This window comes from Anopheles stephensi, chromosome 3 (assembly GCF_013141755.1).
Source record: "Anopheles stephensi strain Indian chromosome 3, UCI_ANSTEP_V1.0, whole genome shotgun sequence".
NCBI classification, from domain to species: Eukaryota; Metazoa; Arthropoda; class Insecta; order Diptera; family Culicidae; genus Anopheles; species Anopheles stephensi.
The window spans coordinates 71,624,482-71,638,859 of record NC_050203.1 but is presented as its reverse complement, the minus strand read 5'-3'; the positions used below and the strand labels follow the sequence as shown (position 1 = coordinate 71,638,859).

Sequence of the window (14,378 nt, the reverse complement as noted above, 5' to 3'; positions counted from 1 at the left end):
ATTGTAGAACATCTGCCTTTATCAAATGTAAAGACCATAGTAGTGATGGGTCATAAGACTCTTTCCCCGGATCGACCCGGAGTCGAGTACGATCTTATAGGAACCGAGTTTGACCCATGGGTGCAGCTAGTTTGGGTCGAACCCTGGGTTCGACCTCTAGGTTCTGGTCGTTCGGATCGACCCGTAGGTTCGACGAGTTCGGTCTAATCCATGGATCGTCCAGAAATCGCTACGGGTCGATTCGAACTCACTGGAATTAGGAATACGACCCGAACGATTGCGAGTCGCTTACGGATGGCTCGACCCCTGTAGGTTCGTGTCGACTCGCCCATCACTAGTCCATAGGTTTTATTAATTAGAGTAACGCGACCTACTTACCTACGTATTGTGAACCTTTTGTGACGCCTATTTGAGTGGGGGTTTTAAACAATTTTGTTTAACAAATATTTTATTGCACCACACCTATATTTTAAGCGCAGCGATAAAATCACTCAAATCAACCAGCTCCTGCTCCATCGTTAACTTTTCCTTCCGTGCCAGCTTGTTCACGTCGTCGGCCGCCGTTCGCAGCAGTTCCTGCCAGTTGGTCACCTCCTTCAGCCGCTCGTTATCCGTGCAGTAGAAAATTTCATTCACATCCTCCTCGAGCTGATACGACAGCACGTAGCGGAACGTTTGCTTTAGCGCTTCAACCGTCGTCTCGCGGAGACTATCGTTACGGCACACCAGGTTCAGCACAAACAGTCCCGTGTCGCCGATAATTTTCCGCACATTGGCCAGTACAGTCCGCTCTACGAAGGCTGCCGGTGGACAGCTCATGCCCACGCTCGGATCCTTACTGTCGACATCGAACAGGAGCGCGGAATAGTGCGCACCACGGGCCGCTTCGTCCGCTAGAAATTGAACTCCGTCAGCAATAACCACCCGCAAACGTTGGTCCAGTGTTAGACCGAAGTATTTGACCGCAATCTGTTCAATTTCCGGATCGATTTCGATTGCCGTTAGGGTGGTGTTTTTAAGACACTCACGGATAAACGTACAAAGACCGCCGCCTCCGAGCCCAACCACGGCTACGGGGCACGGTTTGCTTGGGCTGGTCATGTTGGCCGCAAGCTGTACGCCCACCGTCATGAACAGATGATGCTGACAGGCAAGATAACCCGGATCGATCACCTTCTGGGCCGCTCGGCTTCCACGCACACGAGCCATCTTGAGTGCCGCTTCCGACTGGACAACGGATTGGTTGGAAAGAAATATGAGCCTCCGGAAGAGACGTCCGTTGTCACCGGCGATCTCTTCCACCACGTACTCTCCGGACAGTTCACTGCGCCCGGTGTGGATCGTTTCACGGCGACCAACCTCAGCACCGATGGAAAGGTACGGTATCGAGGCGCCTTGGAGGCCATTAGGCGCGAGAGATTTTACGCTTTCCCCTAGCTCCGTTTTCACTGCCTCCAGATCGCTGTAAACGTGCCCTCGGTGAAGGGTAACGATCGCGAGACGATCAAACTTTGCCGATTCTTGCAATTTCCTTCGTCCGGCCGGTGTTGCAAAAAGCCATTCCGTTTCCCGACCCTGCGGAACGATGAAAGCGGCATACTTTCCATTCCCTCGTTTGGGTGCCTGATCCAGCACGTGAATAGTGTAGCGTGGCTGTTGCTTCTCACTGGGAGAAAACAGATCCAGCGAAACTTCCGCCATACCGGCGATGCTGCCTCGTGCCAACCCGTTACAAACCATGGCCGCTTTTTGGGCTGCGGCTACTCCCGCCATTAGCTCCTCGGGACGCTGCACACGCTCGATGTGATTACCGTCCAGTCCAAGTTCGAGGACGCGCATCGGGATGTTTTTCAGCTTTGTCGCTACAATTGCAAATACCACCAATGATGAGCCGTCCGCGTTGGGAGTGTCTTCTGCCGCATGGCCTTTGCCTGCTTCGGGACAGCGTACGATCCGGAGCATAAAGTGTGCCGAGGGGAAATAATCTACCACCTTTCGAAGGATGTGTTCCTGGAGGAGCGAAATGCAAACGTACCGCCCGGCACCCCGTAGTACGCGACCAATTTCGGTAAAGTATTTCTGTACGACCGAAACCACCTCGGCCGATTCGTCGGTGAACAGTGCATCGAGCGTACCCTTGTCCAGCACGACGGAGAATGTTTCGTCCGGGAAGGTCATGGCGGTAGCATCCATCTGGTTCCAGGCCATTTCGGGCCGTGTGGTACGGTTTGCTTCCTGCATCTGTTTAATGACTACGGGCGATATGTCGATGTTGGTGATTTTTCTGCGAAAGGCGGAAAAAGATAGTGTATTTGTGACTGAAGAAATCGTTCCAATGAGCAAACCACACTCACTTGAAGCCCACATCGTACAGGTCCATGCTAAGCTTCGAATTACCGCAACCGACCACAAGGATTTCATCCTTCACTTTGATGTACTGGTGCAGCTGATCGCACAGCTCCGGATATTCGCCGTACCATTCGAACGCTTGCTTACCACGCTTGCGGAAAAAGCTGTTCCAATACTCGGTCGATCCAAAGTCGGCCGTACTTTTGGGTAGCAGATTCATTGTGCGATACGGCGATTATTGGCTCGTTTGGAAGGAAAAAGGTGTTGGACCGCTAGGAATTGTAGTTTACGATTGTTCTTCACTTGGTTTTCAGCTTGTTTCAAACAAAAACTGCATTTTAAACTAGAATAAAGCGAGCCAGCACGTGTTTTTGGGCAAAGTTTTGTATGTTTATGTTTTGACCGGTTTTGGAAGTAGATTTGTTGTGACAGCCTGGCGGAGGGAAGCTGTCTATGTCACAGGGTTCAATACTAAAGTTATTGTTCATGCACACTCGTCTGTTTTGCTGATGTAGAATGGACATTTTTTAAATTTAAAATAAATATTGAAATAAAATCTTAAAAATTGTTGAAGAATCCTTATTTTTATATCACAAACCATAACACGAGACGGTTTCCAAAGTATAATGAGGCTCACATTTCTCATTCGCATGGATTGAGCTTATGTCTGGGTGTGGACGCCTAAAGGTATGCAATAGTCTATATAGTATTTATTTACTTTGAATTGGGGTGTTCCGAGGTCTCTGACGGCAATGATCTTGCACACGGCAGGACTGAATATCGAATCCCAACCGGATCGTAGCTGCTGACTAATAAAATGCAGTGGCTGATCATACAATGGGTGAAGTAAGCAGCTTCTTTAGGCTCTACCGACTACCTCGTATAAGAGGCTTCCTTCAAGGAGCCCAGTGGTAAAGGTCTAGTATAAGTGGCCTCATATAAGGGAGCTCGTGGAAGTGGCTTCGTCTGAAGGGACTCGCTGAGAATTGCCTGTGAGATAGAACCTTTACATCCATTCCGCCTATACCCTCACTGAAGCCTAAGGCTCTAAGGTCACTGAAAAAATGTATTGCATACCTATAGGCGCAACTAAAGCAACACAACCTTACCGGTGAGTCATCATGCAAAGTAATGCATTTTGCGTAAATTTTATGCAAACCTTTGAATTAAATTTCTTTCTCAACACTTTCAATGAACAGCAAGCAAATGTTTATGGTTTAAATCACTTGAAAAGGAAAAAAATATTTTATTTCGTTTAAAAGAAATCATCTTCCTGCGCATGTGCATCAACTGCACCGCACGGGATCTGTCCTACTACTGCTACTACTTCGACTGGCGTTCGAAAAGTGATTCAAAAGGGTTCGCTCACTAACGGCTGGACAACTGTGGTGCCCTGGTGCGGTTTGTTTTGGACATTATATTTTTTTCGCTCCTTTTAACGGTTTTAGTACTGGGAATTGTGTTTTTTACGACAATATCCTAAATCGGTTCATCAAATGTGCTTTCTGGTAGGATTTTTATACTTTTTTTGTTGCTATTAATTTCTTTCTTACGTTGCCAGCCCCTACTCAGTGCCCAGTGCCCGAACAAACCGAACTCAAACATACTCTATATGATCTTAACAAAGGTGTAGGTTTAACAACTTACGTGTTTGAAATACTTTCCTGTTGCCTTGCGCTTTATTTGCGCTTCCATTTGGCGTACCTATCGGTTTACAACTTACTTGCTTGTAGTTTCGCACTTTTATATATCTTTTTACGGCTTTCGTTTGCGCTATCTTACTCAGTTTCCTTCATTGGCCTTCTGTTACTGTTGTTTTAACATTGATTGTTACATTGTTGTGTGAAAGTAGTGTAATGTTCCATGCTGAACCATATGCTCGGGTTAAGTTTCCTCTTGGCAACATTGTAGTACAGTTACGATTTTCTCTTTGATTGTTTGCGATTTTTCTGTTGTGCCTGTCTGCTTGTCATCATTTGTGTTACTATGTTTATACACTTTGACTTAGAGTTTTATATTAATTTTTCCAATTCCTTCCGTCCATGATTTATAAGTTCCAAATTATGCTCTATTTGTGGTTAGAATGAATGTCTCAAAGTTGTATCAAAACTTGCCGAAATATTTGAGTGCGTGTGTTTGCTTACATTTATAAAATTATGGCGTTTTCAAAAAAAAATATAATGATACAATTCATGCTAAGCAATTGGAGCATGTTTGTATTTTAGTGACTCCCTAGCATGAATTTTATCATTAAACAAAACCCTCTCTTTACTCAGCTGTCGATCGATCATCGATCAGGGATCGTGCATCAGTATGGCTTCAGGTGTAACTTTGCCTTGTTTTAACCAATTTAGAACTCGGCTTACAAAACTCAAAACTGAAACTGTGTGTTGAAAATAAATTTTTGGACCCCCCTGTGGCCTTTTGCACTGTAAATGAATAATGACTAGATTAGTGTACTTATTAAAAAAACGGCACACAAAAACCGATAACCGAAAAGCCATGCAATGAGGATCCCTGACCGTTCGATCGTATCCTCTGTGACGGATGAAATGTTACTTGTCGCTGTAAAACTTGGACAATTGTTCCCTTCCCCGTGGATGAGAACTCCAGCACGCTTACTATTGGCAAGAACTGTCGGTACTATTGTTGTTTTTGTATAGGTTTGTTTTTGCGGAACCGTCAGTTGGCGGAAGAATAGCAAGCTTACCGGAATCAAGATTACCAACACCAGCTTCTATTCCTCGTCAACCGATCGGCCCTTCGGAATCGGTGTGAATCTGTACGGGAGTATCCATTCTATTGTAGTTGTGGTGTACCGCTGTCGGTACTGCTTATGTTATATCGGCTATGTAGTGGTTTTTTTAAATCGGTGTTGATTTTTGTAGTTCGGAACATCACCTCAGTACGGATGCCATGTCAGATCCCACGCTTAACTGCAGACGCCCCCTAATAGGGCTGCCCGCTGTCGCTGCGGTTAACATGAGTTGAGAGGAGCGGGCGTTTCGACACACTTACTGGGTGTGCCTCACGTTCTTTCTTACTATTTACTATATGTGAGCTTTGGTATTATTTGTAGATTGGTTATTGTGGCGGAAAACGTAAACTGTATTGATAAGCACTGTAACTGACTGGTTTGGTACTATTGTTTCTTACAATTGCTTGCAAGCTATCCGGCACGACAAAACTGCTTAAGAAAGTGGTAGCTAGCTGTAACGGTTCTTATGTTATGCAGGTAATTATGTCATGCAGATTGCCTACTTTAAGCGCAACGGTATCTAGAGTTGAAAAAACGCCTAACAGTATGCAATCGCAACGACATACCGATCTCACGAGTAACCACCGGCACCTTTCAGCAGCAGCTTTGTCAACAGGCATAGCTGCGATGCGATGCTAGTGTTCCGGTTTGCCAAACCTTCTCCATCCACCCAAAAACAATGGAAGGCCAAATGGTACAAAGGTCATCGGTTTGTGCTGCGATTTTGACTGGCGATTTTCAAACACGATGTCCTCCCATTTGTGAACCTCCCACGGTGGATGGTGGCCGAGTTTTGCGATTGTACATGGCAGATTTTACTATTGCATACGACAAGTAGTTTATGTGTGTGTGTGTGGTTTGGTTACTTAAAATCTATTGCGCCTGTCAATCGAACGACAGCTGACAGCCCTTTAGTTGTGTTGGGGCGCGCGAAGTAAAGCATGGGCGATCCGTACTTTGGTGATGCTTGTGCATTTAATGTGAGTTACTCCCTTGCGCAAGAGAGTAAGTGGATATATTGATTATGGTGGTGTGTGGTTGATCGGGTGCAAGTAGTGGCTGTATTACCGGACCGGACCTGTCCACCATCGTTTGCGTGCGCCTTCACTCGACTCAGGCTCAGTAGAGCTTCCTATCGGCAAAGGAAAAAAACGATTGCTTGACACACAAGGAAACACAAAAATGGATCGCTGATGACATAGTTGGTTGACAGAGACGGTTGGTTGTCGCTTGTTACATTTAGCTAGAGAATCGTGTCGTGCGAGGAGAAACAAAAATCCGGGACCACCTATTGCCGTTTGATACACGTACACGTTACACATATGAACGATTTTCGCTTTAAGTATAGATAATATTTGTTTAGAGCGCTTAGCTTCCTCTTTCTATGTATATAGACAATACAATTTTTGCTATCTTTTCACACATCCCGCCGTGTCCCTGTGTGCGACGTAAAACACAAGATGAAGTACATAAAATGGCGGAAAGAACGGTTGTTGTAAGTTTGCAGCAAGTCCCTCTTAACGGGCGATTTGAATGTAGAACTCCACAACGGACAGGTGGAAACTTACAACAGTCTTTCTTTCGCGTGATTGCCACTAGCTAGTAGTTAATAGTAGCTTCCTGTACACAATTCTTCCCACGAGCACAAACGAGTTCTTAAAAGTTCACCTCACCATAAGGTTTAAGTATTTCTTGTACACACCTACTTCCACTTTCTACTAATGGCTGTACAGATTTTAAATAACATTTACATATTTACTTGCGCAGCAGCACATCGATCGCCCGCTTCCCATTTCCGTTCCGCAGCTCATTGTCGACACGCTTCTGGAGCAGATTGTAGATATCCACATACTGGAACTCAGCCGCCAGATGGAGCGCCGTATTGCCCCGTGCGTCAGCGTGATTCAGTGGCAGCGTCGGAAGTTTCAATATCTCACGGACAACCTCAACCTGACGCGAAAAGACGGCATAATGCAAGGGTGACCGTTGCTCATGATCGAACAGATCACGGTCGAGCGGTAGAACGCCAGCCCGCAGGATGGCACGAACGATGCCAAGGTTCCGGTTGCAGATAGCCGTGTGCAGGATCGATTGCCCATTAGCCGAGGGTATGGTAGCGTTAGCCCCGTGGCTCACCAAATACCCGAAGATCGCCTCGTGCCCCGTCTGTGCACTGATGTGAAGTGCCGTAAAGCCTTCCTTGTTCTGCGCATCCAAACTGACGTCACCTGCCCGATGCAGCTTTACGCAGTACCGCACGATATCGAGCGCACCGCGCAGTACGGCTAAGTGTAGGACGGAATTCTTAGTGTCAGCTTCCACTGCATCGAGAAAGCGGTCCACCAGCGGGGGGAAGTTGTTCACGAAGTACTGTAGCGCATCGAGCCGATTGTTCATGGCGGCGATCGAGAGTACGTTGTGGCCGAACTGGTTGCAGTGCTCCACGTCCGCACCGTGCCGGACCAAGATGTCGAGCGTTGCGAGTGGTGCACGCGAGAGCGCGTGGAACAGAGCGGTGGAACCGATCGTATCCTTTGTGTTCACCTCGAACAGATCACTCTCGAGCAGATACTCCAGTATCCGGTTGTAGCCTTCGCGTGCAGCACAGAAGAACAGCTGATGGGGATGCTGCGGTTGCTGGTGCTTAGTGCTACCTCGGTGCGTCGGCGATAGGGCTGTTAGCGTTTTACCGATCGTATCGATCGAGGCTCCTTTCGCGAGCAGCAGATTAGCGATGTCGATCGATTGCTTCCTGATTGCGATCGCTAGCACAGCGTTGAGATCTTCTCGGTTGGCTGGTTGACGATTGAATGTGTCGTGTTGGAGCAATGTTTGTACGATCGATACACTACGGTTACTTACTGCTAGCAGGAGCGGTGTCCAGCCTTCCCCGTTGGCTAGCAGCGGATCGGCACCATGCTTGAGCAGAGCCTTTACACGCGCTGGTTCATCACAAAGGCAGGCCAGATGGAGAGGAGTCGTACGGAAGCGAGGGCTCGCCACATCGATCTCGAAGAACTGCAGGTAGTGTACGATCGCGCTCTCCGCTCGGGCATGATGCAGCGGCGTAAAGCTATCGCTGCTGACATCGGCAGGCGAAAGACAGTACTCGAACTGCTTGGTCACATGCAGCAGGTCATCCACTACGGTCTGATCGCGTAATCGCTCCGGTAGCGCTAGACTTTCCACCTTTTGCGCACTCTTCACTAACATCCGGATAATCTTCCTATGTTCACTCGCGATCGCTAGTTCTAGTGGGCTTTTCCCCAAAGCGTTCCTTACACTGACACTGGCACCGTGCCGCAGGAGTAACCGTACCGTTTTTACACATCCACACTCCACAGCAAAGTGTAGCGCACTGTTCCCGTTCACGTCACGCAGCTGTACGCTAGCACCATGCCCGATCAGTACCTTGACCACATCGGGAAATCCTTTGCGGGCAGCAATCTGCAGTGGTGTTAGTCCCTGCGCAGTCGCATCCTTCCGATTGATGTTACTTTTCACCTTACGATCGTTTTCGATCACGAAACGTAACACGTTCAGTCGTCGAAAGGTGACGATCTTCGGGTAGAGACTCGCGTACTTGACCGCCTCATTCGCCACCATGAACTCCACGATCTCCTCGTTCGAATCGTCACAGTACTGGAGAAATAGATCGACACACGCACTAGCTATTTTGGCACTAAGCAACTCGTTGTTCTTGAGAAACACGATCGCGTCCTGATCGTTGTTGAGGAAGATCCACGAATACTGACTGTAACCATGCTCACCGTTCGTGTACCAACGAGCGCCGGCGTTCGTGAGCGCCTTCACCATCTCCACGTTGCTCAGCTTACAGGCCACATCGAGCGGTGTTTGTCCACATTCGTCGCGCTGGTTAAGATCATGGCACTGATCGAGCAACAGGTTCAGCAGCTCCACATTACCCGAAATCACGGCGTAGTGTAGTATCTCCGCGTTGCTCTCCACATTCACATTGTAGTCCGGGTGCGTCTCCAGAAAGCTGGCAAACAACCGATCAAAGTTGAACACCATCGGAATAGCGTCGATCTGTCCGTATCCAAAGTCGGCCACAATTTTTGACAGAATGTCCTCGTCGTTGCTCAGCACCGCCAGGCTGTAGCAGAACTGTACGCGGGATGGAACATCCGCCAGAATGTCGTACAGGGGCCGCCCACACGGTATCGCACTAACGTTTTCCATCAGGTAGGACAGCGGTTTGAGAAACTCATCCACCTTCCCGAAGTCCAGCAGATGGCCCAACAGCATACAGCTCTGGTGCTGTACCAGGTGATCCACTATGCCGTGGTTAAGATGATTGCGACCGAGCAGGTACGCCTCCTTCCGGATTGTGTCCCGAATCTCTCCACAGTTCTGATACCGAAAGCCACCGAGTATGCTTTCCTGGTGTTTCACCAGGGCGAGCTTCTCCGCAAACTGCCACCCATGTCGATCGTAGATCTCCGAGATGATGTTCTTCGACAGCTTGATCACGCTGAGCGCATTGAGCAGGATCGTTTTCGGTCCCGTGTTCGGTATCAGTAGCTCGTACGTGATGTGACCGTGTGCGAGGTAGTTGCGCAGGTTCCGTCCCGTTAGTACTGGAAGATAGTTGCACAGGCTCTCCCGGTTGTCGACTAGCTTCGCCGATAGGGCACTGGTCGCTTCAAGCATTAGCATTTCGAAAGCGATTTCATCCACCCGCTCGAACGGTTTCATGTTCATGTTTTGATCTAGGAACAGCTTCTGAAGTTGGGACACCTTTTCCTCCGTTTCGCGCTCCTCGTCGCGGCGCAGATCGGCTAGGAGGTTAGCACTGTACAGCACACGGTGGCGTCGCAGAAGCTGCCGAAGCAGATCGTACCGCTTCTCGGGATGATCTTGCAGTTTGCAGAAGTTGGGATCTTTGGTTAGGTAGGACAGCTGTTGTCCGGTTGCTTCTTCGAGGCGTTTCAGGAGCAGTGAGTTCCCACCTCCTGTGAGATGCACCGTAAGAGGTCCACGAGACGCGAACGATCGTTGGTAAAGTTGTCTATCGATTGTGTACAGCATGCGACACACTAGCAGCGCTATCCTTCGCTCCAGTTCGCTTCTATGCCGCAGGTCCGGTAGTTCGTGGTAAAAGTATGTTAGAAGGGCACTGCGAAGTTGCACTAAAAATTGCGTATCGAGCGTACGGTGCGGTTGGAACACTTTCAGATGAGATCGAAAGACGTGGCGGAGCTTGTCGTAGCTGTGGTTCGATTTGATCTTCGATATGAGTCCCTCCACCATGAGGATCGTGTTGTTGAAGTGCTGGTGAAGCGTCCTGTAGCTGTTGATTTCTTTGGTGAGCTTTGTGCGTATCCGGTGGATGTGATCGTTCGTGGGAACGCCCGCCCTGCGATACTCCGCATCGATCGCCTCCATTAGTACACGGATCTCTAGCAACGGGAACGGAGCGCATTCCAGCTGCTGCAGATGTTCGGCCGGATTGTGGCGGAAAAGGTACGCGTAATAGGACTTGATCTCCTCCAGACTTTTGCTATCGTACAACCGATTGATGAGCGTTTTGATGGCCAGCACATGCAGAAGGTTTCGTGCGTACAGGAACAGATGGCGGAGAATGTGCAGCTGGCGATGTAGCTCCTCACAGTCCAGCGAGTCATCGTTGATGTGCAGGTGGTCTTGACGATCTTCTTCGCGAGCGTAACCAGCGGTAAGTACTGCCAACAGATCACTACCCCGTCGGTAGTGCGAGAGATAGTCACGTATCCGAGCATCGCCCAGTATCCGTTGCGGTGTTAGCACATTCACAAAACACTCCTGATGCCTGGTGATGATCGGTGTGTCACGTCCGTGCCGGATAGTTTCACAAACCACCTGTACCACCCGTTTGATTGCGAGCGTTTTAATTTCCCGATCACTCGACCAGTCCGACAGCTCCGATACGGAGTCGATGTACCCGAGCGCCCGGTTGATGGCGTGCAGCTCCCTCATACGCCGATAGCTTTTCGTCATCTTACGGAACACTTTGCGATTTCTGTCCGACACTTTCGGCAGGCTGGTACGCAGATAGTACCGATAGCTGAGCGCTTCCGCTTCCGTCCTTCGACGCACGTCCTCGGGCAGCAGCTGGTCACGCACAATTTTACGCTGCTGTGTCAGTAGGTTCTGTTCGGTAAGGTCCCAGGGTGCTTGCTCTCCGGTGACACAGCCGTCAAGAGGTTCCTGTGCGCGCTGTCGTTCTACCCACAGCTCGTGTAACCGGGCACGGTAGTTCGATTGCTCGCCGTCACACTCACCACCGGCAACAACGTAGTGACAGAACATAAGCTCCCGGTTTCTGTCGTTCGTCCAGCGAAACTTAAGGCAAGCTTTGGGGAAGCTTTTTTCACCCCCGGAACTAAGACTGGAAGGACTGGCTCCACCGGAGGTACTGCTTTCTTCTGGCGAGGTTGTGGATGAAGTGGACGTTTTACTGGTGCTGCGGGCGGCCTGGTTGCCCGGCAGGGCGAGTATCTTCTTCAGCTCGTTTGTAACGGCACCGAGATAGAGGAGCAGTTTGCGTTTGTCCACCAGCATTTTGTACATGTCGTATCGGGGCGGGTTTTTCCAGATGTGCAGAAAAATACCTGAAAAGAGTGAGAAGCGGAAAAGTCAATTAGAAACGATCGGTAAATGAGCGCCTGAAAGTATGCAATATTTTTGTAATTTTTAGGATTTTGATTGATTTTGGGGGGAAATGTTTAACCCTTCAGCAGACCACACTAGAGAAGACCTAAAGAAGCACATCCTCTAAAATCATCCCCCGCAAACTGTTAGTAACGTATTAAAGATGCACTTTTGCAATACGGATTGCATACCTGCAGGCGCCTTATTTTTAACTCGTCGATACATTGCAGTAAACCAATTCTAAGGGTCCCCAGTATTTTCCACCCAGCATTTGTCACCCGATTTCAACAACAAAGTATCGGTAATCCACTCAGGGACACGCCAAAGGGAGACACGCTCTCGTTCAACTGAATCCGGCTTGCACGAGACCTTCTACCCGGCTATCGTCGTTTTGTTTGTAAACAAAATCTTCACCATCCTGTATGCACCTGCTTTCCAGACCGGATGGATACGAAACAGTCCCAAGGTCCTCGGTGGTCGACATCACCAATAAAAGACACACCGACGACGATTAAAAGGTGTGGTGGTGTGGGAGAGTCTACTATCTGTACTCTGTATGCTGCGGCCAACCAGCTGGTTCCATTCACCAAACTCATCCCCCATCGAAAGAAGGAAAGTTTACCGTTTTAAAGAATCTCTGTTCGAAAAAGTGGAAGGATGAACGACCAGCATACGGCAAACCGGTTCCGCTCACCGTAACCCCGACCCTAGACGTAGTCTGTCAAGGTACGAAAAGAAGTCTCGGCCATCGGTGGCAAAAGAAATGGACAACGTTGGGCCAGTTTTCCCTTGTGGTACGAGATAGGAACGAGATATGCAGATGCTGACGTTTGTGTGTATCCACGACCGATCTTGGAGTGGAGCAAATTGGGGCTGGGCGAAGCAGTATTGGGAAAACTATTTTAGCAATTCATTTTCCTCAGCCACCGTACGGGGTTGTGTGTTCTCCCAAGGGAACGAGTGCCTTAAGAATGGTGTTTGAAAAGAAAAGATCAGGTTGGATAAGCTGCTTTAGATGCTTCAACCGTTTCGCTTCGTTCGTCTCTCGCACTAACTATCCATTAGGATGGAACAAATGCAAGAAGAAAAAAAATGGGAAAAAACTGACCCCTTTTTCCCAACACAGGACACCGGAGGGAAAATAATTTAAAATTTTACCGATTAAAAGTCCACCCGCTTCGCTTCGGGGCGAACGAGTTTACCTTTTAGCCATCATCAACATCATCTTGGCCATCATCACGGGCTTGTGTCGACTTTTTGCCCTCCGGAACGATGTTGGGAAGAGAAGGTCGGTGTTGTGTACCTTCTCCAATGCTTCGACGTAAACTGTTCGAGATTGTATTCTCTATTCCGTTCTGTGTGTTGCTGTGTTCCTACGCTCTTAAGGATACGATCCTTAAGCCAGCCAGTTTTCCAGGAACAACAATAAGAGGCAGGAACGGTACCCGATTTAATATTGTGCACTCTTTGAGCTCCGTTTTTTTGTTAAGATTTGTTTCACCTTTTTTGTTGCTCTGTAGAATCTTCATTTTTAGCCAACTTTTGAATTTTTGTGCTCTCTGTATGTTTCCCACCCAGCTCTGGTCCGCCCTGTTCTCTTTACCTTTATGTGGACATTCTTTTGTTTTTACGTTAGCTTTCTTTCGTCTTCTCTTGGCAACATACAGCAAATAAATTTCCCCAACCAAAGAATGCGCTACCGAACCCCCCCCCCCCAGTACGGTCCAAATCCCTTAAACCGTTTCGTGCTTGGACGGTGGTCTGCGAAAAGGGATTTCCAATTCGAGGCAAGAAAAGCCAAGGCGGCGCTTGTGTAGCGGCCCCAAGAAGCCGGCCAGCACGCTAGCCAAACAGGGGATGGTTTTACAAAGTTTGTTTTTTAAAAGTTTTGTAGCGCCGTTTTTTTTTTGTTTGTTTGTTTCCACCAGCTTATCTGGTGCTGGTGGCGCCCGGATCTGGAAGTCGAGAATGCTTTGGGTGTTTTTTCCCCCTTGTTGCATTGTTCTGCTTACTTGAACTGGTGCACAATTCGAACAATGGATTAAAACTGGTAAAACCTTGCAGGAGGGATTTTGCTGGCTGCTGGGGTTTTTTTCCCCATTCGTTTGGTGAATAAATATTTGATTGAACAACGGGGCTGGAGAGTGTTTGCCAGTACTTTTCTTTAGACGTCTTGAGATTTTTTTTATGAAGGGAAAGAATGTTTTTGGCATAGTTATTTGTCTACTTTTTACTCCCGGATAGTTTTGAAGAAGGATTATAGATTACTAAACGCTTTTCAAGTTTTGTTTTGCGTTGTTTGGGGCTTTTTTAGGTATAGAAGACCTTTCGTGCATTGCGTATTTTGTTCTCACGCCTAGAGGTATGCAAAATAAATAAAAACTGTAAATCTTCCAAATAAATCTAAAACCTTCAAGAATTTAGATCAGATATTTTCTAAAATATTAGTACAATTATATTGATAGAAGGTACAAGAAGGAGAAGAAGATGACAAGTTAAAAAAAGTTGTAATAAATTCGGAAAACCAACATTGCATACTTTCAGGCAGTAGGTTGGTGAGGTCTTCTCAGTAAGGCATGTCTTCAAACGTACAACACAACTTATTTTAGCGCTGATT

At 47.9% G+C, this 14,378-nt stretch overlaps 3 protein-coding genes across 12 annotated transcripts in view; 1 reads left to right on the top strand and 2 right to left on the bottom strand.

Annotated features, from left to right (window-relative positions):
• LOC118514290 overlaps positions 1 to 14,378 on the top strand; it is a 163,555-nt gene that overhangs the window by 42,856 nt on the left and 106,321 nt on the right. The window lies entirely within an intron of this gene.
• Positions 431 to 2,771, bottom strand: LOC118514289 (eEF1A lysine and N-terminal methyltransferase homolog). Of its 2 annotated transcripts, none has more exons than XM_036061038.1 (2): positions 2,355 to 2,771; positions 431 to 2,284 (listed from the first exon to the last, which is right to left on the bottom strand). In XM_036061038.1, exons 1-2 carry the CDS (start codon positions 2,567 to 2,569, stop codon positions 463 to 465), a joined length of 2,037 nt encoding a protein of 678 aa, XP_035916931.1. In that variant the 5' UTR covers positions 2,570 to 2,771; the 3' UTR covers positions 431 to 462. The 2 variants fall into 2 exon arrangements, with proteins under 2 accessions (XP_035916931.1, XP_035916932.1); XM_036061039.1 differs by having other exon boundaries at positions 2,351 to 2,494.
• Positions 3,559 to 14,378, bottom strand: part of LOC118514286 — a 56,234-nt gene continuing 45,414 nt past the window's right edge. For both annotated transcript variants that reach the window (XM_036061028.1, XM_036061029.1), the window contains one exon: positions 3,559 to 11,721. In XM_036061028.1, coding sequence (XP_035916921.1) covers positions 6,863 to 11,721 — 4,859 coding nt within the window. In that variant the 3' untranslated portion in view covers positions 3,559 to 6,862. The remainder of the gene's footprint in view (positions 11,722 to 14,378) is intronic.